This window comes from Erpetoichthys calabaricus, chromosome 10, assembly GCF_900747795.2.
Source record: "Erpetoichthys calabaricus chromosome 10, fErpCal1.3, whole genome shotgun sequence".
Classification (NCBI taxonomy): domain Eukaryota; kingdom Metazoa; phylum Chordata; class Cladistia; order Polypteriformes; family Polypteridae; genus Erpetoichthys; species Erpetoichthys calabaricus.
Window position 1 is genome coordinate 165,915,892 of NC_041403.2, and position 26,436 is coordinate 165,942,327.

General features: G+C 44.5%; 1 protein-coding gene and 1 long non-coding RNA gene across 2 annotated transcripts in view; one reads left to right on the forward strand and one right to left on the reverse strand.

Moving 5' to 3' along the window:
* Positions 1 to 26,436, reverse strand: part of LOC127529313 (uncharacterized) — a 232,405-nt gene that overhangs the window by 144,595 nt on the left and 61,374 nt on the right. The window lies entirely within an intron of this gene.
* On the forward strand, positions 16,964 to 18,000 carry cebpb (CCAAT enhancer binding protein beta). The gene has a single exon (XM_028812407.2). It carries the CDS (start codon positions 17,165 to 17,167, stop codon positions 17,549 to 17,551), a length of 387 nt encoding a protein of 128 aa, XP_028668240.1. The 5' UTR covers positions 16,964 to 17,164; the 3' UTR covers positions 17,552 to 18,000.

Sequence of the window (26,436 nt, forward strand, 5' to 3'; positions counted from 1 at the left end):
CTCATTGATTGGAGGGAGGCGGCCCCTCTTATCCTCACCCGGATGAGCTCCAGCTGCTCTACCTGACATCACGTCCTGGTGTGACGGAAGCGTCAGGAGAGCACCCGGGTGACCCTGGAAGGATCGTCCTCCATGGGTGTGGCGGAAGTAAATAAGTCCCGGGCTCCATGAGGCTCGGGGCGCCCCCTGGCGGTGACCAGAGGCCCCAACGGTCTTGAGCCTCCCTGCTCCCCTTCCATGAGCCTCTTCTACTCCAGGGCGGTTGGCCACTTGTGGCCCGGAAAACAAATATGCCACAACCCAGTCCTTCCAGGTGTCCCGGCCAGGTCTGACCCCCAGCCATGTACAACATTATAAAGATTTGGTGTGTGCCCTTTCTACTGGCCAGGGTTTAATGACGACTTCCCCCTCTAGTGGGCATTTTTGGAAGTTATTGGGATTTACTGCATGTGCTTTGGGAGTCCCAGATCATGACAGCTCTGTGTGGCTCTGACATCTTGTGTAAGATGTATTTTGTGTAAGTAGGACTCCCACAATGCCCTCACCCTTCTTATTTTGCACCATGGAGTCATCGTTTCTGTGTTGCAGATTCCTGTAGTTGATTTATTATGGGCATACTAGTAGGGATTGTTCCTACCTTGTGACCAATGCATGCTGGTATTGGCTAAAGCTGTCCCCACGCATCTTCTCTGGATCAAGCAGAAGATGGATGGTTGGATGTAATGGGAGGTTCATGGCTGGTGAGTCGCTGACTCCTTCAGAGTGAGATTTACAAATATATGAATCCCAAAGAGTAGCTTATTGACTTTTCAATTGGCAGCCTGCATGCACATTGACCACTGGTTACATTTCATATCTCATCAGCCTTCTTTACACACACACAGGTAAGGCGCATATTTGGCTGAGAAAGAACGGAGAGAGAGAGCGGAGAGAGCGCATTTGCTCTCAAGGCAGGAGACAAACCCCAGGCAGGGTGCCAGCCCACCGCAGGGCACACACCAAGCACACACTAGGGACAATTTAGGATCGCCAATGCACCTAACCTGCATGTTTTTGGACTGTGGGAGGAACCCCATGCAGACACGGGGAGAACATGCAAACTCCATGCAGGGAGGACCTGGGAAGTGAACCCAGACGGGTCTCCTTACTGCGAGGCAGCAGCGCTACCCACTGCGCCACCGTGCCGCCCTCCTCACCATCCACGTGTTATAAATTTGCCGTTGCAATTCCACAATTCACACTCATTCAATACAACTGAAAGTATAGAGTGGTGTACAAAAAAAAAACGGATTCAAATTTTGACCTTAATTAAATTATGTAGTTGTTTTTAAAAGCCTTTAATTCTGATGCTTTAATCAATTTTAATACAGACTGTTCAACAAAAGGATAACAAGAAAAACAAAAGAATATTTTATTTAAGGTCAAAATGTAATTTTTAAATATTGGATTTTGTTTCTTAGTCTGATCCCATCTTTTATAAAATTGAAAACCGTTTATGGTCTTACCTTTATTTATAAATGAAGTCCATGCGCCTATCCTTCTCCACGAAAATCTCCGTCACTTTCTTGTAAAAGTCCTCCTTATTTTCCTTTAGCTTTAAAAATCTTAAATTTTCCATTTTGGCAGTCAGTTGGAAGAAAAAATTAAAAATAAACGGCCCGCTGCAGTGCCCTTGACTTTCTGATGTCGCTGACTTATCGGCGCCTCTGAGGAGAAGAACAGCAACGAGCACCTGTTGGGCTCACATGCACCCCCTTCAGGGCGCCACGGTACTGTCTGCCTCACTCATCTTGGGCCTTTTCACTGCGGTTTTATGTCCGATCAGCGAGACTAAATATGTCACACACATTCATTAAAGGTATTAGCCAGACTGCTGAAAGTCAGGGTGTATAATAAACGTATCTGCAAGCCTTATATTGGCGACATACAGAGAGACAGCAACAGGCACGCGCCAACTGCAGCCATCAACCCCGAGGGGAGGTGAGGCTCGTCACCTCGTGTTTCTCCACTGTATTTGAACAGGAAATGCGCCAGTTCAGCGATTTTGACTATAAAAACAATCAAAACTATTGGAATCATTGAGAAAAAAATGATAGTACAGACCAATGGACACATTTCTTTTATGTTATTATTAATTTTTTTACTTTCATGATGACTGCCTCCAGTGACCGTTTGTCCCTGATTGTACTGTACGGTTACATTTCACTGGCCAGTGGTGCACACTCACAGGACCTCCTGCTGGCCTGAGCAAGATGGTCTTCCATCCAAGTACTCGCAGGGCCCAAATATGCTTATAGTTTCAGGGGGATGGCCTCTTTTGAAGTGCAGGTGGTATGGCTGCTGGCAGGACACAAAACAGAATCCGAGAGGGATTATCGAATTGAGTGTACTACACTGTTGCGTTTGTCTAGGCCAGGGGTGGGCAAAGTAATTCCTGGAGGGCCGCAGTGGCTGCAAGCTTTTGTTCCAACCCAGTTGCTTAATTATTAATTATTAATTTAATTTAGTCAGTCAGTCAGTCACCTCAATAAAAGTACAAGTATATCTGTGTGTCCATCTGGCTGCTATGTCTTTGTCATTCCAATAAATGGAGCATCACAAACTATGATAGTAATAAAGTTCATGGCATTTGTCATTGTAACAAATAGAACAAAAATTAACACTGATTTTACAAATACCACACCAATCATCATATAACAGACACATATGAATTGCATGTGCTATTCCAACAGATGGCGCACCACAAAAATGAACACTTTTACAAATCCCATACCAAATGGCATATAACAGACACATATCAGTTACATGCCTCATTTCAACAGATGGCGCATCACAAAAATTAACACTACTTCTATGAATCCCATACCATATGGGATAAAACGGAGACATGAGTTGCATGTGTCATTTCAACAGATGGTGCATAACAAACATTTGGAGTAATAAATTATCCATCCACCCATCCATTATCCAACCCGCTATATCCCAACTACAGGGTCACGGGGGTCTGCTGGAGCCAATCCCAGCCAGCACAGGGTGCAAGGCAGGAACAAATCCTGGGCAGGGCGTCAGCCCACCGCAGGACTTATTTAATTTAATAATTTAATTATTAAGTCCACAGAAGAGTGACATATAAAAACAAACATTAGCACAACAAACCTCAGCACTGCTTTTGTGAATTTCATACCAAGTGGCATTTAACAGATACATAACAACCAGATGGGCACCCCAGATACACAGACTCTTGTCCTTTTATTAAGGTGGATAAGCTAATTTCTGGAAGTTATTCTCTGCTGGACATATTCAGAATTAATGTTTGCAGTGCACCATCTATTGGAATGCATTTTATAATGCATTTAGTAATACAATGCATTGCATTTTTCATTCCAACAGATGACGCATCACAAACATTAGTACTGCTTGTCACTAAACCCATACAAAATGGCACATAACAGAGGCATGGCAACCAGTCGGACACCCAGATACACAGACAGGCGCACAAACACTTGTCCTTCTTCTAATGTGGATAGGTAGATTTCTGTCTGTCTGGCAGTTGCTCGCTGTTGGACATGTTCAATGTTAACATTTGCAGTGCACTATATATTGAATCACATTTTGTAATGCATGTAGTAATAAATAACTGCATTTTTCATTCCAACAGATGGTGCATAACAAACATTACCACTGCTATTATGAATCTCATACCAAATGGCATATACAGTAACAGATACATAACAACCAGATGGACACCCCAGATACACAGACTCTTGTCCTTTTATTAAGGTGGATAAGCTCATTTCTGGAAGTTATTCTCTGCTGGACGTATTCAGTAATAATGTTTGCAGTGCACCATCTGTTGGAATGCATTTTACAATGCATTTAGTAATACAATGCATTGCAGTTTTCATTCCAACAGATGACACATCATAACTATTAGCACTGCTTTTATGAATCTCATACCAAATGGCATATAACAGAGACATAACAACCAGATGGACACCCCAGATACACAGACTCTTGTCCTTTTATTAAGGTGGATAAGCTCATTTCTGGAAATTATTCTCTGCTGGACGTATTCAGTGTTAATGTTTGCAGTGCACCCTCTGTTGGAATGCATTTTGCAATGCATTTAGTAATACAATGCATTGCATTTTTCATTCCAACAGATGCCACATCACAAACATTAGCACTGCTTTAATGAATCTCATACCAAATGGCATATAACAGATACCTAACAACCAGATGGACACCCCAGATACAAAGACACTTGTTCTTTTACTAAAGTGGAAAAGCTCATTTCTGGAAGTTATTCTAAGGACTTAGGAGTTGCAGTGGACTCGACACTATTAACTTCCAGACAGTGTTCAGAAGCCATCGTGGAGGCTAACAGAATGTCATCTTATATAGCACCTTGATGTGTGGAGTTCAAGTCACAGGAGGTTCTGCTCAAGCTTTATAACTCACTGGTGAGGCCTCATCCGGAGTCCTGGGTGCAGTTTTGGTCTGCAGGCTTCAAAAAAAGGACATAGCAGCACTTGAGAAAGTCCAGAGAAGAGCGACTCGGCTGAGTCCAGGGTTACAGGGGGTGAGTTATGAGGAAAGATTAAAAGAGCTGAGCCTTTACAGGAGATGAAGAGGAGACCTGACTGAAGTGTTTAAAATGATGAAGGGAATTAGTCCAGTAGGTCAAGACGGTGACTTTAAAATGAGTTCATCAAGAACACGGGGACACAGTTGATAACTTGTTAAGAGTAAAATGTGCACAAACATTAGGAAGCTTTTCTTTACACAGAGAACCACAGACACATGGAGTAAGTGACCAAGTAGTGTGGTGGACAGCAGGACTATGGGGACTTTGAAAGCTCGACTTGATGTTATTTTAGAAGACTTAAGTGGATTGGAACGGCAAGCTTTTTTGGGGTGAATGGCCCGTTCTCGTCTAAATTGTTCCAATTTTTCAGTCTGGGACTGCCACACTAACACGTGTCAACACAAGTCCACTTTCAATGCACAGATGAAGCTAACATTTTGTGGATGGACGTGAGTGCCAGGTACCAACATCCAGAGGACAAGAGGAGCTCACACATATCACCCGCACTGATAGCGACTGAACTAAACACAAGCTGACATGGCGTACGTTTTCTCTGCCTATTTTTCCAGTGCCCAGATCAAACCATAATTCAACATGTTTCTACTATGCCACCCTTCCCTCCAAAATTTAGGTGAAAGTACGCCGGTGCCCATGACCACTCACCCTACTGCAGACTGAAGACAGGGAACCCATTTGAGATATGTGGTTTATTGTGAAATGAGCTGCAAAAAAAAATAAAACAATTAGGAAATCTTAAGAGTGACTAAGCACACCCCTCATTTGGGAAGTCGCTGACTCAGACCTGACTCAGAGCTGAAAAGGGGAGAGGCTTGGCTGCCATTGTTATTTAAAATATGTGTGTGCCCGTGCAGAAACAATCCTGCATAATGCGGGAACCCAACACTGGATGGGCATCACAATCCATGTTCACAAACACACATGTACACAAAATTCATGTGAGGTTAATTTGGAGCCAACGGAGACCAACCTCAACACAAAGAATGGGCCAGCCATAGGCTTGAGGGTCCGGTTTGTGAGTGGGTTGTATTAGTGACAGTCAAGTCAGCACCATAACACCAGTGCCAGCTGAAGCTCATTTGGAGCTCTAGGCAGGGTGAATGAGTATCAGCCCTCGATGTCCATTGCGGACAGTAAAATATCAAAATAAGTTGATGACAACACGTCAAAAGGGTTGGGTAATAACCCAGTATGATGTCCAAGATGCAAAATTATATGCAAACGGATCAAAATAAACATTTGATAATAAGGGCGTGATTGCAGGTTTGCTTTCATAGCAAACAAAATGGTGACAGGATGTGCCGTCAAATACAGGGAGTCGGAAATGACGTTGAACTTGTGGAACCGGGAGTGACGTCATCAACTGGGAGACGGAAGCAGATGTGGAGGGCGGCCATTTTGAAGTGCTGTAATGGAGGTAGGTGTAAATGTCGGTGTTTTATTTTTCTTCTGAAGAGAGAGAGAGAGAGAGAGGGAGATGTTAGTACCCTTAAGCAATGCTTCCTCTCACGATACATAACTCACCTCATGGCTTGTTGGCGGCCTCCTAAGCGCACGTGTGTGACTCCGTATTACTAGACTTTAATGACCTGTGTTGGGGACTTTAAGGAGTGCGTACCCCTTGGTGTACGGAACAGGCACACTTCTACTTTCATAGATGCCCACCAGCGGGTAACAGCGCCCACTCAGTATCATCAGAGTTTGAGGAACAGGTTGTTTGTCCGGGTTGAACGCCCCTTAACGTTCAAAAATGGCGTCACTCAGATGATGCCGGATGGATTGGCCGGCTCTGCATACTACCAACATGTTCAGTAATAGATAATGTAATAATTGTTGGTTCACAACAGTGGGGTCTCAAAAACTGGGAGTCTCGGCCCACAAGGTGGCCTCCTCAGTAAACTAAAGGAAACACAAAGAGTCTCGCTGCAGACCTCCAGAGTTCAGCCAATCAAATTGCACGCATCAGTTGACGATTTGCAGCCTTTCCATTTACACCTCGGTGATTTCACGTCACGTGCTCACTCCTTTCTCCATAACGGCCCTTTTTTTAAGAGTACCTCACGCTCACATCGGCGAGGACACCGGGAGGAGCACACATAGTCAAAAAGCAGGAGGTCGAGCAAACCACATCATCAAAATACAAAGATGGGATTTAGAAATCAAGAAACGGAAGCACAAAGTGAAATGCCAAAAAAAAAAAAAATAAAAAGACATAAATCACTGGGAGTTTTAGGGTCTTAAAGTCGGATGCCGCCGCATCATTTCGAATGACCTTTAAACCCCTCGCCAATTCAGACAGAACCGCGTCTCCCATTGAATACTGGGATGTTCCCATGGAGATGGGAGATGCGAATAACACAAAAGAGTCTCACTCGACGGGATCCGAAATGAAACAAAAAATTGCTGTCATGGCACCTCGCGTTTCATAATCATGCAACGTCCTCACGCTGCGATCGGTTAGGTTTAGGGTTAAGGGACATTACTGTATCTTACTCAGGAGAAATGACAGCTTCTGAGTAGGCATGTCAGGGAACAGAACTGTGTCTTGGGTGGTGACGCTGTCATGTAGTGCTCCAGTCCTCCTCAGAGCTTCATAATCATGCAATCCCATTGGCTGTTTAGCAGAATTCCTGAATCTCAGAGCTCTGGAGGTCTGCAGCTAGACCCTTCTCGCACGATCACTGAAAATGATTATAAAATAGCAGGAATATACTTAAAGTAGCTGTGCCACCTATCTAAGACGGGTCAAAATGTAAGTAATCATCGTAGACCTCATATTGTTTAATTGATACACGGGTTGTCCATTTCGTACACACCTCATCCCTTTACCTCACAGGGTTTTCTGGTTTCATCACCTCCTCTTGGCGTCGCTTGTTGAACTGAAAGTGTTTTGCTGGGAAAATGTGGCTGTGGTTGCCACCAGCTGGTTTAGTGACTCTAGTCTAGTTGTGTCGGGGACTTATGTTTTTTTTTCATTCATCCATTGCCCACAAGTCAAGTCAAGTCAGGTTGGGGATAAAATAATTTTTTTTATTATTATTATTACCTATCACCGTCAAGGAGCTATCCTCAGCCCTGTGAAGGCTGAGAAAACAAGCAGTCCCTTGCGGTTCATTGGTGATTTATTGTTTGTGATTTAAGTTGGGGAGCATGCAATGGTCCAGTGCATTGCCGTACCCACTACACGACGAAACAACTCGGGAGTCCGGTTGGCAACCCCCCAGGCAGACACGCGGCCCAGTGCCACCCTCTGGAAATGACCCTCTATCTGCCACAGCCAGGTGTTACGTGGCCTGGTCCAGCCACTCGGGTCCCCAACAATGAGGATCTTACGAGCTGGATCACCCTCGGGGAAACGTGCCACATGGCCGTAGTGCCGTAACTGACGCTCCCTCACAGTACAGGTCATGTGCCTTATTCAGGACTCCATTAGCAACACAAAGTCCAACCAGTGGGACCCAAAGAGACACACATGAAGGAGTCCAGTCTTCATCTCAGGTCACTGGATAGTGTCCATGTCTCGCAACCATATAGCAAGACAGAGAGCACCAGGACTCTAAAGACTTGGACCTTCGTCCTTTTGCATTGATATCGGGAGCACTACACACCCCTATCCAGTGACCTCATGACTCCCCATGCTCTGCCAATCCGTCTACTGACTTCATAGAAAGAGCCACCAGAGACATGAATGTCACTTACCTTATTGCCCACCATGTGAAGCTATTAGTCATCAGAATCACGGCTATAAACCTCGTTCCTGTAGCCCGAACGGGTGCAATAAAGTCACCACCATGGAATATAACGTCAGTTTTCTTAATTTTAGACCTTTATTTGGTACTTTTATGATCATTTTTGATTTTGATTTTTACCCTTCTTCTACATGAGTTGCCTGTTTTTTACATTTTCTTCCTAACTCTAGCAACCAGATGGACACACAGATAGATATACAGATACACACAAAGCCACTTGTGCTTTTATCAAGGTGGATGAGCTGATTTATGGACATTACTCTCAGTTGGACATACTCAGCTATAACATTTGCAGTTCACCATCTATTGGAACGTATTTTGTAATGTACATACAGTAGTAATAAAAATGCATTACATTTTTCATTCCAACAGATGGCGCATCCCAAACAACAACAACATTTATTTCTGTCGCACATTTTCATACAAAGGATGAAGCTCAAAGTGCATTACATGATGAAGAAAGAGAAAAAAGATAAAATAATAAAGAAAATGGAATTAGGGAATACTAATTAACATTGAATAAAAGTAAGGTCCAATGGCCAGGGAGGACAGAATAAACAAAAAAAAACTGCAGACGGCTGGAGAAAAAAAATAAAATCTGCAGGGGTTCTGAGACCACCCAGCCCCTTCTAGGCATTCTACCTAATATAATTGACCTCAATCAGTCCTCATGGTATTTATGGTTCACATGGAAGAACTTGATGATGACGGTCATGCGGCCCCCTAATCATTCTCTGTCTCTAAAATGCTTACTGTTTCTCACCCCTTCACCAGTTAATAGCTAATGTGTGGTGAGCATACTGGGGCAAAATGGCTGCCGTTGCATCATCCATATCCCCACTCACTGAAATGTCTTGAGTAGTGAGAAAAGCATGATATAAATGAACAGAATTATTATTATTATTAGTAGTAGTATTATTACCTATCACCATCAAGGAACTATCCACAGCCCTATGAAGGCTGAGAAAACAAGCAGTCACTTGTGGTTCATTGGTGAGTTCTTTGGTGATTTATTGTTCCTTTGTGATTATTGATTTGCTCGATTTTGACCATTGTGCTCCTTTCTTTGAACATCATTGGAATTTGTGATCATCACTGGGACTCGTATGTTATGGTGTCACACACGTGCAACAACTAAAGGGCTTGAATAGAAGTAATTCCACGCCTGACCAGGGGGCGGCGAAGTGCACTGATTCTCTCTCTCATTTCCTTGCAGACCTTTCTCATGAAGTCCCGCCTGGTTACGGGGCAACCAATGACGTCACTGCCGGTTGCGGCCCTGATGACATCACGTCCTCTACTTGCATTTAAAGGCCGCCATTTTAAGGCAGGAAGTCAGTTCTGTTTTGGACTCCATCATGTGGACATGTCTGTTCTTTTTGATAGATTAATAATAATAAATATTATACGGGTGGCTGCCCCAAACCTTTCCAATGTCTCTTTGTTGTTTTTCGTGACAGTGGCGTAGTCAGCAGGATGGAAGAAACCCAGAAGGGAACGGGACCTGAATTATGACCAGGTGGGAGAGTATCGGGGTCGAATTTCCGGGTGGGGGGGGTATTCGTCCTGGATTTGCATACTCCGCTCCCTTTGTCTAGTTCCGGTGCCACATAAAATACATAGAGAGATTGTTGATGGGACACACAGATGTAGGCTGGTCTCTGTGGGGGAAGCGACAGGGACTTATTATGCTCTCTCCGAGGAGAGGGCTGCCCTCCCTGCTGGGGCCAAGGTCTCTGAGAAAAGCGGGGTTTCTCCAGACCAGCAGGTGAGGGTTTTGCAGGCATGGAAGCTGGATCCTGAGAGATCTACCCAAGAGCCAACTGATGCTCTTTGGGAAACGGTGGCGGAGTGGTTAAGACCCTCCGAGCGCTCCACCTTTCAAATTGTGAAGAAAGTAGCCTGCTTCATCCTGATAAATAACCTTCTCGACCATTTTTAATATGGACGAGCTCATCAGACTCATGGAAACATCCAGGGCAGCCTTATAATCTGGGAGAGCAGAACGGCCCTTTAGAGGGCGGTATGGAGATTGCGTCCCTACTAATCCCCCCTTTCGACATAAACCAGAGTTTTCAGCGGAGTCCCCGGGTCCGCAGGCGCACAATTCACTTGGGGTCAAGGTGGAATGCAGATGGAGAGAGAGGGGTGGATTGTGTGCGCTTTCGAACCCCCTGTCAGTGGCTCATACGGGAGTGGTAATTGTTCATGGATTTAAGATGGAAGCAACATTTCTATTGTTGATCGCTGGTATGTACTGCCGTGACAGTGGATAAAATCAAAGACCAGTATAACTTGTGTACACGGAGATGTCCGACACTATTAAACCGGCCAATGTTTCATCAGCCAGGGAGGATCGCTAAAAAAAATCCCCCTAGCGGTCCTCCCAAATCCACCGTTCGCTGTCATTCTAGGGCGGGTGTCATTCTAGTAAAAGCGGTGTAGTACTGAACACTCCCAAACCCAATTTAGGCCTAGTAACCGACGGGAATAACATGTTGTAGATTGTCTCCACACCGTGTACTCAGGTAAGCGGGGCCCCAAGGTGGATGGGGAGGTCCCCAGTCCATCGTGGGCCGTTACCTCATCAGATCACATCTCGACAGATCGGGAGGATTCCCTGCACCTTGAGGTCAGACCGGATCCTCTCTCAGAAATAAGTTTTCAATTTAGAGAAACGCCGGCCTCGTTTAAAAGGGAGCAATGGAATGATGCGAAGAATGCGTAGAAGTAGTCGTCGACGGCCAACGCACCCATCAGCCCATGCCACGGGGCCCCTACTTTGTTATAGAAAATGATTTATTATATCGGGTCAGTGAAAAAAAAAAAAAAAAGGGTGGAGTGCCCTCTCAGGGTTGGTAGCGAGATCCTGCCCCAAGTGGAGGAGTTCAAGTATCTTGGGGTCTTGTTCACGAGTGAGGGAAGAATGGAGCGTGAGATCGACAGGCGGATCGGTGCGGCGTCCGCAGTGATGAGGGCTCTGCATCGGTCTGTCGTGGTGAAAAAGGAGCTGAGCCATAAGGCAAAGCTCTCAATTTACCGGTCGATCTATGTTCCTACCCTCACCTATGGTCATGAGCTATGGGTAGTGACCGAAAGAACGAGATCGCGAATACAAGCGGCTGAAATGAGTTTCCTCCGCAGGGTGTCTGGGCTCTCCCTTAAAGATAGGGTGAGAAGGTCAGAGTAGAGCCGCTGCTCCTCCGCATCGAGAGGAGTCAGATGAGGTGGCTCGGGCATCTGATCAGGATGCCTCCTGGACGCCTCCCTGGTGAGGTGTTCTGGGCAGGTCCAACTGGGAGGAGGCCCCGTGGAAGACCCAGGACATGCTGGAGGGACTATGTCTCCCGGCTGGCCTGGGAACGCCTCCTGATTCTCCCGGAAGAGCTAGAAGAAGTGACCGGGGAGAGGGAAGTCTGGGCATCTCTGCTCAAGCTGCTGCCCCCGTGACCCGACCTCGGATAAGCGGAAGAGGATGGATGGATGGATGGATGGGTCAGCGAACACGAGGGGGAGATACGGAAGTTGTTGCTAATCCCACGGACCTTCCGGCAGCACACGCCTCCCTCCTAGGAGGCCATCTGGGCCCCGAGAGGATATTAGGGCGTATCAAGCTCCGATTTTATTGGCCGAGAATTAACACGGAGGTTCGCCATCTTTGTGTCTCTTGCCCAGAGTGTCAGTTGCGGCAAATTCCTAGGAGGGACCGTGCTCCTCTCATTCCCCTTCCCTTAACTGACGTCCCGTTTGAGAGAATAGGGATCGATATTCTTTTCTTTGTCATTCTTGCGACATGGGATTGTGACTCCTGCTATGCCTTTCTTTGCTCCCTGGAGCTTATTGTTAAGAAAGCTATTTTTGTGTGAAATTGTGTGAAGGATGTTTCGTGTTGAGAGACAAAAGTCGATGAATAACTTCTCTTGTGGGTTTTCTTTTTGCAGCAGTTTGTCTGGACTCTATGTTAACCCTACAAAGAAAATAAATTGGACTCAGGGAGGTCTAAAACGCCGGAACTCATCCAAATCTCGACCTTGAATTTTTGGAGGATTCCAATACTTTGTATACAAAAAAAGTAAAAAGTGAAGCAGAGGAGGAAATCCGAGCAAAATGGGGCTGTTTGTCCCAAACGTTATGGAGGGCAATGTAAGTGCTGGAGCTAGCAACACCCCTGCTTGAACTCACTTTTCACAATGGCTTACATAGTAGAGTTAAATATATTAAATAGATTACCAAATAGACAGACGAGCAGGGTAAACATGCGGTAAATCGGTACAGAGACGTGGATTTGTGCGTCTGTTTTTCTTACACTTGAACTCTTTTAAGGTCGTGTCGTGCGGATTGACAAATACATGTCTGGGTTAGCAGCAGGAGGCCGAGAGAATGCTGCCTGTCAAGTCTGAACTGCCGGAGACCTCCGGGCAGTGGGCGTGGCCTGGCAGGGTCATGTGATTTGGAGAGGCACGCCGAGCAGGCTCAGTGGAGACATTTGCTAGTGTCTGCCCATCAATCTGCACTCAATAACCCATAATTGTCAGTCAGTCCATCATTATCCAACCCGCTCTATCCTAACAAAGGGTCACAGGGGTCTGCTGGAGCCAATCCCAGCCAGCACAGGGCGCAAGGCAGGAAACAAACCCCGGGCAGGGCGCCACACACCACACACCGAGCACACACTAGGGACAATTTAGGATCGCCAATGCACCTAAGCTGCGTGTCTTTGGGCTGTGAGAGGAAACCAACGCAGACACGGGGAGAACATGCAAACTCCACGCAGGGAGGACCCGGGAAGCGAATCCAGGTCTCCTCTGGCACCACCGTGCCACCCTAGAAAGATTTGTAAATGTATTAAAAATCCCGACCTGAAATCTCTCCTTCCTTACAAGTATTCAGACCCCTTCACTTTCTGCACACTTTATTGTGTGGTAGATTTCCTTTTAATGTGATCAATTTGTCGTTTTTTTTCCCATCATTCTACACTCAAATAGCCCATCATGACAAATTGAACAGCATGTCTTCAGAAAGGGGGTGCACATTTATTAAAAATCAAAAACGGAAATCTCTCCTTCCTTAGAAGTATGCAGACCCTTTGCTGTGGCACTCCAAGATCGGGCTCGGGTGCCTCCTGTTGGCTTTCATTCTCCCTGAGATGTTTCTAGAACCTGACTGGAGTCCACCGGTGGTAAACTGAATGGATTGGACAGTCGTTCCGAAAGGCACACATGCCTACCAGGGCTTTTCATTTTCTACAACTCACCCTGCATGCCAGGACTAACCAACCAAATCATGACATCCAAGGAACTCTTTGTAGACCTTCAGAATCAACCTGTGGGTGAGATGGAACTCAGGGCAAGGGGGCAAACCCATTTCTAAAGCTTTGAGCGTTCCCAGGAGCACAGTGGCACCGAGAATTGTAAAATGAAAGAAGTTTGGAACCAGCAGCTGTCTTCTTAGAGTTGGTAGTCTGACCAAATGGAGTAACTGGGCAAGAAGAGTGTTGGTCAGGGAGATGACCAACAACTCTGTGGTTACTCTGCTGAGATGTGAGAACCTATTAGAAGTACAACCGTCTCAGCGGCAGTCCATCGATTTATAGTAGAGATGCCAGCCTTCTTGGACTCTGCCAAAAAGCATTTAAAGGACCCTGAGAGCTGAGGAAAAAGATTCTCTGGTCTGAACAGATGAAGACTGAACTCCTTGGGCACAACTCCAAGCACTATGTCCGTTGAAGACCAGGGACTTCTCATCACCTGCTTAATGCCATCCCTAAGGTGACGCCTGGTGGTGGTCCAGGTCCAGGCACAGGGAGACTGGTCAGAATGGAGGGAAGGATGAAGGCAGCCACATACCGAGTGGTCCTTGAAGAAACCCTGCAGCAAAGTGCATGACACCTAAAACTGGGGAGTTGGTTTACCCTAAAGCATGACAGTGACCTGGAGCACACAGCCAAGACAGCACTGGAGTGGCTTCAGAACAAGTCTCTGAGTGTCCTTAAGTGGCACTGTGGTAAAGTGAGGTCCAGGGCTGAAGTCCATCGCCACATTTGTGTCTTCAAGTGGGGTGGGGTGGGGAGGGGACATGGTAGCGTGGCAAGAGCTGTTCCTCTGCACGATGCAGGGCACAGACGGCCCTGCACTTAGTGCACAGGTTGATGCCAGGAGCTGCTGATGACCACAGTTGTGCCACGTCCCCATTTTAAAAAGGGAAGAACGAGTGTGAGAGGGGAGGATCAAGAATTGAAAAAAGACAAGAAATGTACGGAGGTGAAAAAGAGAGAGAGAAGAAGGCAGGGGTCCCAAGCTTTAAGTCTGGTGAGGGAGCCACACTGACACGTGGGACGGCAGGGACCCGGACCTGCGGTAGGTCAGCTGCGTTTGTCAGTAAGGCGACTCCTCTGCGGCAAGGCCCGTGTGGGATAAGCCAGTGAGGAAGAAGGCACCGGGCTCTGTAGTGAAGACCCTTTCCAGCCAGTTGATGTTTAACCTCGTTTTTAATAGATTTATTTATTTTGATTTTAACCTCCACCTCACCTTTGTTTTAATTAGGATTATTAATTTATGGACAGTTTTGAAGCACTGCACTATTTATTTTTGGACACCTTCTTTCGAGAATTGTTTTTAATTAAAAGTACTGATCATTTTTACACAATCCCCTTACTCCAAGTGTGGTTTGTCCTCATCTACCAACCTCGTCTTGATTACAGTAGTGATGGTGGGAGCGAGGAGCTGACCCGCACCGTCACAGGCGCAGACTTAAACCCCATAGAACTTTTATGGGGAGACCAGAACATGACAATTCACAGACGCTTCCCACTTCATGGAGATGGAGAGGATCTGCCAGGAAGAATGGCATGAATTACTCAAATACATCAGGTGTGCAACACTTATAGAGACTCCAAGAAGACCTGAAGGTGGAATTCCTGCCAAAAGGTCTTCTACAAAGTTCTGAATTGAGAGTTTGAATGCTTCTATGAAAGAGAGAGATTTCATGTGCCAGCCTTTCTGTAAACATATTGCATTTTGTCGCTGTCGATTATTGAGTAAGGAACAAATTTATCCATTTAAATTAAATGTACAACACAATAGAGTGTGCAGAAAGTGTAGGTGTCTGAATACGTTCTGAATGTGTTATATAGTGCCTTTCCTGTCTATCTATCTATCTATCTATCTATCTATCTATCTATCTATCTATCTATCTATCTATCTATCTATCTATCTATCTATCTATCTATCTATTATATAGTGCCTTTCACATCTATTGTGGGTTCACTTCCCAGGTCCTCCCTGTGTGGAGAGCGTTTTGAGTAGTGAGAAAAGCGCTATATAAATGTAAAGAATTATTATTATTAATTATTATTATTATCTGTCTATCTATCTATTATATAGTACCTTTCACATCTATCTATCTATCTATCTATCTATCTATCTATCTATCTATCTATTATATAGTGCCTTTCACATCTATTGTGGGTTCACTTCCCAGGTCCTCCCTGTGTGGAGAGCGTTTTGAGTAGTGAGAAAAGCGCTATATAAATGTAAAGAATTATTATTATTAATTATTATTATTATCTGTCTATCTATCTATTATATAGTACCTTTCACATCTATCTATCTATCTATCTATCTATCTATCTATCTATTATATAGTGCCTTTCATATCTATCTATCTATCTATCTATCTATCTATCTATCTATCTATCTATCTGTCTATCTATCTATCTATCTATCTATCTATTATATAGTGCCTTTCATATCTATCTATCTATCTATCTATCTATCTATTATATAGTGCCTTTCATATCTATCTATCTATCTATTTATTATATAGTGCCTTTCACATCTATTGTGGGTTCACTTCCCATGTCCTCCCTGTGTGGAGAGCATTTTGAGTAGTGAGAAAAGCGCTATATAAATGTAAAGAATTATTATTATTAATTATTATTATTATCTGTCTATCTATCGTATCTATCTATCTATCTATCTATCTATCTATCTATCTATCTATCTATCTATCTATCTATCTATCTATCTATTATATAGTACCTTTCACATCTATCTATCTATTATATAGTGCCTTTCATATCTATCTATCTATCTATCTATCTATCTATCTATCTATCTATCTATCTATCTATCTATCTATCTATCTATCATTATATAGTGCCTTTCATATCTATTGTGGGTTTTCTTCCCGGGTCCTCCCTGTGTGGAGAGTGCTTTGAGTAGTGAGAAAAGCACTATATAAATGTAAACAATTATTATTATCTATCTATCTATCTATCTATCTATCTATCTATCTATCTATCTATCTATCTATCTATTATATACTGCCTTTCACATCTATCTATCTATCTATCTATCTATCTATCTATCTATCTATCTATCTATCTATCTACGTGAGTGTGAAGGGTACGCCCTATATTCCATTAAATTCGACGGTGTTTTGGGCAGAATGACATTTTTGGGCTGAATGCCCAGTTCCCTCCAGGAGTTTGCTTTTGGCGTCATGTTATTAGACGAGTCATTTCCTTTTTCTGTGTATCCGGCGGGCACTAAGGCCTGGGAGCGAGAGGGGCGGGGCTGTCCAGCGCTTCCTTATTCTTCGCCCCGCCTCCCTGCTGTCAAAGCCTGGAATCGCAGATAACAAGGAGGACGTGTTTGTCTTTGACGTTTGTTCGCTCGATCGCTTCTGCTAAGAGGGCGACTCCCCGGCGACATCCAGATCCGCGTCAGACAATCGACTTTACCTGTCAAAGTCCCAGGACTACTTTTTTCGGTGAAAGTTCAAGACAGTAAGAGTCACAGCCGTGAGCATGGACGGCATCCCGGCCGGCTATGAGATGCCACCTTACATGCAGTACCAGTTTACGAACAGAGACAGCATAGGTAACATCTCGACCGCCTCGTCCTCCTGCTCCAGCTCCCCAGGCACTCCAGCTCCATCGGGACACCGTTACCCAGCGCCTGGCAAGTCGAAGAAGCGAGTGGAGAAAGACACGGAGGAGTACAAAGAGAGGCGCCAGAGGAACAACATCGCGGTGCGGAAAAGCAGGGATAAGGCCAAGAAGCGCAACATGGAGACCCAGTACAAGGTCCTCGAGCTCTCCGCGGAGAACGAACGCCTGCAGAAGCGCGTCGAGCACCTGTCCAGGGAACTGGCCACTCTGCGGAGTTTGCTGTCCGCTAGCGGGCACTGCTAAGCCGGGGCCTCCCTCGCTGGCACCTCACGAGGGGGTTACGCAACGCACAGAGACTCTCTTAAGAGGTGCGAGCGGCTAGGAACTGTGACCCGGCCGGGAGGCCAGCCAGCTGCAGCCCACCAACTTCTCTTAAGTATTTCACTTTGGAATGCCTGTTTACTTAAACCTGGTGAACGGAAGCCAAGAGGTCCTGGAGTTCGGTCGTCTGACGAAAGAAACTTTTTTTTAATTATTTTTTCAAAAAGATACTGTAAGTGACGCAATCTTGAGCAATACCGCAGCTTGTGAAATCAGGGTGTCAGTGGACGTGGAGACAAACAGCTCCGCGGGCAGCAACCAAATCCGAACTGAGAGGCACAGGCGCGTTGTCTTCATGTGAAACTGTCACGGTTTAGATACTGTAACTTTTTTAAAATATGGAATTAAATTGCAGTTATTTTCAAAACCAACGTTTCTGATTCTACTTGTGTGTGTGCGGTTACTGGTATAATCTGATGATCGGTGTTCTTTCCAAAGAATGCAGCGATGGTCTCCGTTTTGCTTAAAGCGTTTCGCGGTAATGTACGTCTTGAAGTTTTCCGATATGGCAGTTACAGGCTTAGTTGGCTCTTCGTAACCGGCGGTGTGGATTCATTGGGCGAATGAAGTAATTACGTTCATGTTTATTTGTTTTTATCAAGTGTGTATCATAATGTCCGTGTGTCTTGTTTTTATCAAGCGTGTATCGATGTGTGGACATGTTAAGGTTCAACATAACGTGCACCGCGTCAGCTAAAGGTTAGTATTGGGCCGAAGCAGACCCTCTGTAATGGAATCTTTAAAGGGGACCCCCATTCTGATCCCCGTAAAATCGAGCGATTCAAAACTTACAAGAGGAGGACGGGTGTCCGCGCCAAAACGGAATGGCTTATTGCTTGCCCGCCTATCTTATAATTTCTGGCTTTGGCACAGCTGCACAGGTACACTCATAAAAGTACCCGTCGTCTGATGGCACTTTAATGGGGTTGTGTTGTTTCTGGGAAGGCTTCTTTGCATTTGAAGTTGATCATTTGGGCTTTGAAAAGGCTCGGAATATGTGAACAAAAGGAGAGATCTTTAATATCTGCTTTGGAAAAAAAAAACGGCATGTCATTTTCTAACGTATTTAATCCAGACCGGGGTCACAAGGATTTGGGGGGTCTGGAGCCTGTCCCCAAGCTAATGTAGGGCACAAGGCAGGAACAAAACCTGGAAAGGACGCCAGCCCATCGCACAGTTCAGTGTCGCCAGTTCACCTGACCTGCGTGTCTTTGGATGGTGGGAGGAATTGCAGGCAGACACGGGGAGGACCCGGGACTCGAACCCTGGTCTCCAAACTGCGAGGCCACCCTGAAGAAAAAGGCGTGGTAGATGGAAATTCAAAATTATATACATTAGTTGTACATAATAAAATTGTTTTAATCAAAAATTATTTAATTATGCTCCATATATTTAATCTATGCTGAAAAAACATAATATTCTTATGTAAAATGACTGTTAAATTATGTTAAACCAACATGACTCATGGCATTAAAACAATATTTTAATACATTTTTGGAACCTTTTAAAAAATGTACATCACCAATTTACGTATTCATTTTTTAACTGGTCTTTTGGATAGATAATAATATTAACAATAAATTTTATTTGTATAGTACCTTTCCAATGTGAAAGTCACTATATGGTAGATAGATGTGAAATGCACTATAATATACATAAATAAATGTGAAAGGCACTATATGATAGATGTGAAAAGCATTATAATATACATAAATATATGTGAAAGGCACTATATGACAGATAGATGTGAAAGGCAATATACATAAACAGAACTTTATTTATCACCGGGGTTTGGGAATTTGGCACATAATTTCAGACTCAAGGTGGCCTTCAGGTTCTTCTTTGTGACTTTGAGGCGAGTCGATGCCCGGGTTTGCGTGAATTGCCGATCATCGGTAAAATTTAAAATCCATTTGTCCAATTTCTAGAGGCCACCGTCAGTGACAGGGCAGATGCCAGATCAAGTCTAGCCATAAACAAGAAAATAAATTCTGAAGCAAAAAGAAAAAAGGGGTGAAAAATCTGGAGCTTCTGTAAAAGGCTGCTGCTTGCCCGGACACTTTACGCTTGACTCATCATTATTTTCATAAACTTTTTTACACTTCATAGAAGTTGTATGCATATGCTAGTGTTCTGGATGCTATCTGAATTTCAATGAAATGATATTGATTATAATATTGATATTCTATCAATATAATTAGTTACATTTACCTTTTTTGTAAATATATTTAGGCTATATATTGTGGTGGACGACCAGAGCCTTTACCCAGCCGGGATGCCCTGGGTATGGAAGGACGGGGCGGGGGGTGTAGGTTGGGGGAGGGGGTGGAAGGGGGCTTGCAGCTGGGCCACTAGTTGTGAGCATGGAAGCTCAACCCTGCTGGGGCCCATGGCCACCACCAGGGGGCGCCTGATCGTTTACAGCACGGGTGTCGAACTCCAGTCCTGGTGGGCCGCAGTGGCTGCAGGTTTTCATTCTCACCCTTTTCCTAATCAGCGACCAGTTTTCACTGCTAATTCACTTTTTTCCCCTTTATTTTAACAGCCATGTTAGAAGGATTCACACCTCTGAATTGATTCATTTCCTCATTAAATGTCAGCCAAACAGAAATGAGTTGTGAAACGAGCCAGCAGATGACCATCTTAAACTGGGGCTTCAAACTCCAACCAGTTTCTTAATGAGAAGCCAATTCTTGCTGTTAATTAAACCCGTTATTTAATTCCACGGCTTGTTGCTGCTCTCGTTCTGCAACAGCAGACATTTCCAAAACTGTTGATTTTTTGTTTTTTTATAAGAACATTGTCAAAGTGTTTTGGTGAGTTGAGAGATCAACCTTACTGAGACCTTCACCTTTCTTTATTTTCAGATATTGTGTGATGTGGCGGCTTGTTTTGTGTCTCATTATTGTTTGGCTGCTAATTAAGGAAAAAGAAACAACTAAAGGGCCTGAGTCAAGTGAATTAAAAGAAGTAATTAGTAGCAAAAATTGGTCACTAATTAAGAAGATGGTTAGAATGAAAACCTGCAGCCACTGCGGCCCTCCGGACTCCTTCCGGGTGCCCTATAAAAAGGAGCGAGTCACCACCAGTCAATGGCCAGAGTCGGGAGGAAGAGGATGGAATTCTTGAGGAGGAGTGGAGGCGGAAGAGGTTGTGTTGTGGTTGTGTGCTGTTTAAGACATCCATCCATCCATTTTCCAACCCGCTGAATCCGAACACAGGGTTACGGGGGTCTGCTGGAGCCAATCCCAGCCAACACAGGGCACAAGGCAGGAACCAATCCCGGGCAGGGTGCCAACCCACCGCAGGACACACACAAACACACCCACACACCAGGGCCAATTTAGAATCGCCAGTCCACCAAACCTGCATGTCTTTGGACTGTGGGAGGAAACCGGAGCGCCCGGAGGAAACCCACGCAGACACGGGGAGAACATGCAAACTCCACACAGGGAGGACCCGGGCAGTGAACCCAGGTCCCCAGGTCTCTCAACTGCGAGGCAGCAGCGCTACCCACTGCGCCACCGTGCCGCCCGCTGTTTAAGACAACGCTGTGTAAATAAACCTGTGTGGCAATTGGTGTCCTGCCTGTTTGTGTCAGGGTTAGGGTGGACCTATTAGTACACTATGTCAGTTTATATCAAGCTATGTCTTCAATTACAATCATCTGTAATCTGCTATAATCTAATACAATGTTCTATTACATTGTAAACTTGATTTAACATACATTTATATTGTCAAAAGTATTGGGACCCCCCCCCCCCCAATTCATTGAGTTCAGGTGTTCCAATCACTTCCATGGCCACAGATGTATAAACTCGAGCCCCTCGGCATGCAGACTGCTGGCTTTGTGACAGAATGGGTCGCTCTCAGGAGCTCAGTGAATTCTAGTGTGGTACCGTCATAGGATGCCACCTGTGCCATTCATGACATTTCCTCGCTACTAAATATTCCACCCTCAACTGTTAGTGTTATTATAACAAAGTGGAAGCCATTGGGAACAACAGCAAATGTCAACTCACGGAGCGGGGACAGCGCCTGCTGAGGTGGGCAGAAGTCGCCAACTTTCTGCAGAGTCGATAGCGACAGACCTCCAGAAGCTCAAGAACAGTGCAGCGTCGAGAGAGAGAGAGCTTCATGGACTGAATGGGTCCCCACGGCCCAGCAGCTGCAGCCAAGCCTGACATCTCCAAGTGCAATGCAAAGCCTCGGATGCAGTGGTGTAAAGCCACCGGACTCTACAGTGGTACAGACGTGTCCTCTGGAGTGACGAATCACACAATCTGAAGAACGAGTTTGGCTTTGGCAGGACTCGCCTGACTGCATTGTGCCAGGTGTACAGTTTGGTGGGGGGGGGGATTACGGATGTGGGATTGGGTTTGGCCCCTTAGTTACAATGAAAGGAACTCCTAATGCTTCAGCATACAAAGCCATTTTGGACAATTTCATACTCCCAACTTTGTGGGACCAGTGTGTGGATGGCCCCTTCCTGATCCAACACGACTGCGCCCACACCAGTGCCCAACGCAAGGTCTGTAAAGAAATGGAGGAGCGAGTTTGGTATGGAGGAACTTGACTGGCCTGCACAGAGAGAACCCTGACCTCAACCTTTGGGATGAATTCGAGCGGAGACTGCGAGCGAGCCAGGCCTTCTTGTCCAACATCAGTGTCTGACCTCACAAATCCTCTTCTTCTTCTTTCGGCTGCTCCCGTTAGGGGTCACCACAGAGGATCATCTTCTTCCATATCGTCCTGTCCTCGTCATCTTGCTCTGTCACACCCATCACCAGCATGTCCTCTCTCACCACATCCATAAACCTCCTCTTAGGCCTTCCTCTTTTCCTCTTACTTGAAATCAATGTACGCAAATAACATTTAACATAACAGCCATTGGTGCTGAATGAACTTGTGACCTGGTGATGTTATACAGCGCCTTTCATAATAATAATAATAATAATAATTTATTACATTTATATATTTATAGTGAGCACCATCTCAGGTGTACGTAACACAGGAGTACATATTGGAATTCTGTGGTTGTTCTGCGGACAAAAACGCAAAGGCAATGAAAGGTGGTGTCCAGTTATTGACAATTAAATGAATTCACGACCTTTTAATATTATATAGTGCCTTTCATAATAACATCAATCCAAAGCTCAACAGCAGCAGGCATCACAGATTATTACATGCAGTGATTCTATTTGGATCTGAGGAAGAAAATAAAGCCGCTCCACGTCGGACGTCCAGTTCTTGTGATTTGGGGATATTATACAGTGCAGGGGTCTCCATTGAGAGATACTTTTACAAAGTGAAAATGGCCGAGAGCTCCTCATGTTTTCTAACGTGTACTCTTGCTATGTATATGTAAAAATGTAAGACTAAATATAAGGTCTATTTAATGCTATAAATAATCGCATTGAATGTGTGATGTGCCTGCACCTTGGTATTAAGGCGCACGTTACTGCTGGAACTTCTTACACACATAAAATGATGAAAGTTTGATAATTGCTGCATTTGTGTCTATACTGTTGGTTTAAGTGTAAAAACACAACAACTCTCATAGCTTATTTCAACCCAAACAAACTGAGTAAGCTTGTTTTGCCTGAACATTTACAAAATGTCGGTGTCCACAACTCACATTTTGCATTAAAACATCACAACAAAAATATTGAGTTCACCTGCAAGTGCATTTTGTATGTCTGTATGCATTTCTAGTAATGCTATTGAATTAAAACCTGAATGCTGTCAAAACCAAACAATGCAATTCCAAATCCACAGATCTGACTTCTTCATCTGTCATTTTGTCACATGTCACCGTGTCACTTTATTCACAGGTCCAGTTGCATGTGTGACGTGTTTTTGGCACTGAGGTGTGTGGTGGAGTGAAGCCCCTTAGGGAGTCATTTCAGTGTTCGTCTGTCAGTCGTGTTCTGAACTTTGATTTCGTGACATTCGTGTCACAGACTCACAGAGGTGTGGAGACCCAAACAAAGCAGACATTTTCAGAGCTGCTTGGTGAAGATTCTTATACAGGTGCAGGTCATAAAATTAGAATATCATGACAAAGTTGATTTATTTCAGTAATTCCATTCAGAATGTGACACTTGTATATTAGATTCCTTCATTACACACAGACTGATGTATTTCAAATGTTTATTTCTTTTAATGTTGATGATTATAACTGACAACTAATGAAAGTCCCAAATTCAGGATCTCGGAAAATTAGAATATCAATTAAGACCGATGCAAAAAAAGGATTTTTAGAAATGTTGGCCAACTGAAAGGTATGAACATGAAAAGTATGAGCATGTACAGCACTCAATATTTAGTTGGGGCTCCTTTGGCCTGGATTACTGCAGCAATGCGGCGTGGCATGGAGTCGATCAGTCTGTGGCACTGCTCAGGTGTTATGAGAGCCCATGTTGCTCTGATAGTGGCCTTCAGCTCTTCTGAATTGTTGGCTCTGGTGTATTGCATCTTCCTCTTCACAATACCCCATAGATTTTCTATGGGGTTAAGGTCAGGCAAGTTTGCTGGCCAATCAAGAACAGGGATACCATGGTCCTTAAACCAGGTACTGGTAGCTTTGGCACTATGTGCAGGTGCCAGGTCCTGTTGGAAAATGAAATCTGCATCTCCGTAAAGTTCGTCAGCAGCAGGAAGCATGAAGTGCTCTAAAACTTCCTGGTAGACGGCTGCGTTGACCTTGGACCTCAGACAACACAATGGACCAACACCAGCAGATGACATGGCACCCCAAACCATCACTGACTGTGGAAACTTTACACTGGACATCATGCAACGTGGATTCTGTGCCTCTCCTCTCTTCCTCCAGACTCTGGGACCTTGATTTCCAAAGGAAATGCAAAATTTACTTTCATCAGAGAACATAACTTTGGACCACTCAGCAGCAGTCCAAAGGCGAGACGCTTCTGACGCTGTCTCTTGTTCAAGAGTGGCTTGACACAAGGAATGCGACAGCTGAAACCCATGTCTTTCATACGTCTGTGCCTGGTGGTTCTTGAAGCACTGACTCCAGCTGCAGTCCACTCTTTGTGAATCTCCCCCACATTTTTGAATGGGTTTTGTTTCACAATCCTCTCCAGGGTGCGCTTATCCCTATTGCTTGTCCACTTTTTTCTACCACATCTTGTCCTTCCCTTTGCCTCTCTATTAATGTGCTTGGACACAGAGCTCTGTGAACAGCCAGCCTCTGTAGCAATGACCTTTTGTGTCTTGCCCTCCTTGTGCAAGGTGTCAATGGTCATCTTTTGGACAACTGTCAAGTCAGCAGTCTTCCCCATGATTGTGTAGCCTACAGAACTCGACTGAGAGACCATTTAAAGGCTTTGGAGTTCATTAGCTGATTAGAGTGTGGCACCAGGTGTCTTCAATATTGAACCTTCTCACAATATTCGAATTTTCCGAGATACTGAATTTGGGACTTTCATTAGTTATCAGTTATAATCATAAAAATTAAAAGAAATAAACATTTGAAATACATCAGTCTGTGTGTAATGAATGAATCTAATATACAAGTTTCACTTTTTGAATGGAATTACTGAAATAAATCAACTTTGTCATGATATCCTAATTTTATGACCAGCACCTGTAGTTATCAGGCTCTACTAAGCTCCAGAAATGCTGAGAATGCTGTTGAGACTTTAACTGCACATTATTTTGAAGGTTTACTAATATATAATACCAGTAACGGCGCACTGCACGTTGACTTGAGCATTCCTAGTATTCATCCTCCTTCTCTGTACGTTTAGCATTCGTTTGCTCGGAGGTTGATGCGCTTGTTGTTTCCTGAGCTGCTCTTCTTTACTCCACCCTAGCGGCCCGCTGCTTCTCTTCTTTCGTCGGCATCTTTTCGCGTTAAAACTGATTGTTATTTGTTGTGCTGCAATTACTTAGTACGTTTTCTTTAATCTTTCACTTAATCTGGCACTTAAGTCTTCAATCTGCCTCAAGAATGATTAGCGAAGGTGGTAGGGAATGAGAACGGCGCCTGTACGCATGCGCCGCACAGCCGCCCTGCTGCGCGCTGCCGAGAGTTGATTCTACAATAAAATAAAATAAAAAGAGTACTAAAATCCTCACCCCAAAAGCGGATATTAGACATCGTGTAGTATATGTGTACCGAATTTCAAGTCAATAGGTGAAAGGGTTTGGGAGCTACAGGTGATTTAAAATCCTGAACAGACAAACGACCAGCCACGGTAGCGTATTATAGAAGAAGAAATAAAATAAAAGACAAATAGAAAGAGTAATACAATTATCACCCCGAAAGCGGATATTAGACGTCGCGTAGTATATGTGTACCGAATTTCAAGTCAATAGGTGAAACGGTTTGCGAGCTACAGGTGATTTAAAATCCTGGACAGACAAACGAACAGCCACGGTAGCGTATTATAGAAGAAGATATAAAATCCGGTTTCCTCCCACAGTCCAAAGACATGCAGGTTAGGTGCATTGGCGATTCTAAATTGTCCGTATATGTGCTTGGTATGTGTGTGTGTGTGTGCCGTGAGGTGGACTGGCGCCCTGCCCGGTGGTTTGTTTCCTGCCTTGCGCCCTGTGTTGTCTGGGATTGGCTCCAGCAGACCCCCGTAACCCTGTAGTTAGGATATAGCGGGTTGGATAATGGATGGATGGATCTAAAATCCAATGTCTGTCTGTCTGTATGTCTGTCCGCTTTTCACGAGAGGAGAACTACTTAACGGATTTCGATCAGGTTTTTGTTTTTTTATTTTCTATAATTTGCGTGAACATTCCGGTTGATTGTGCAACTTCTCTCATTTCGC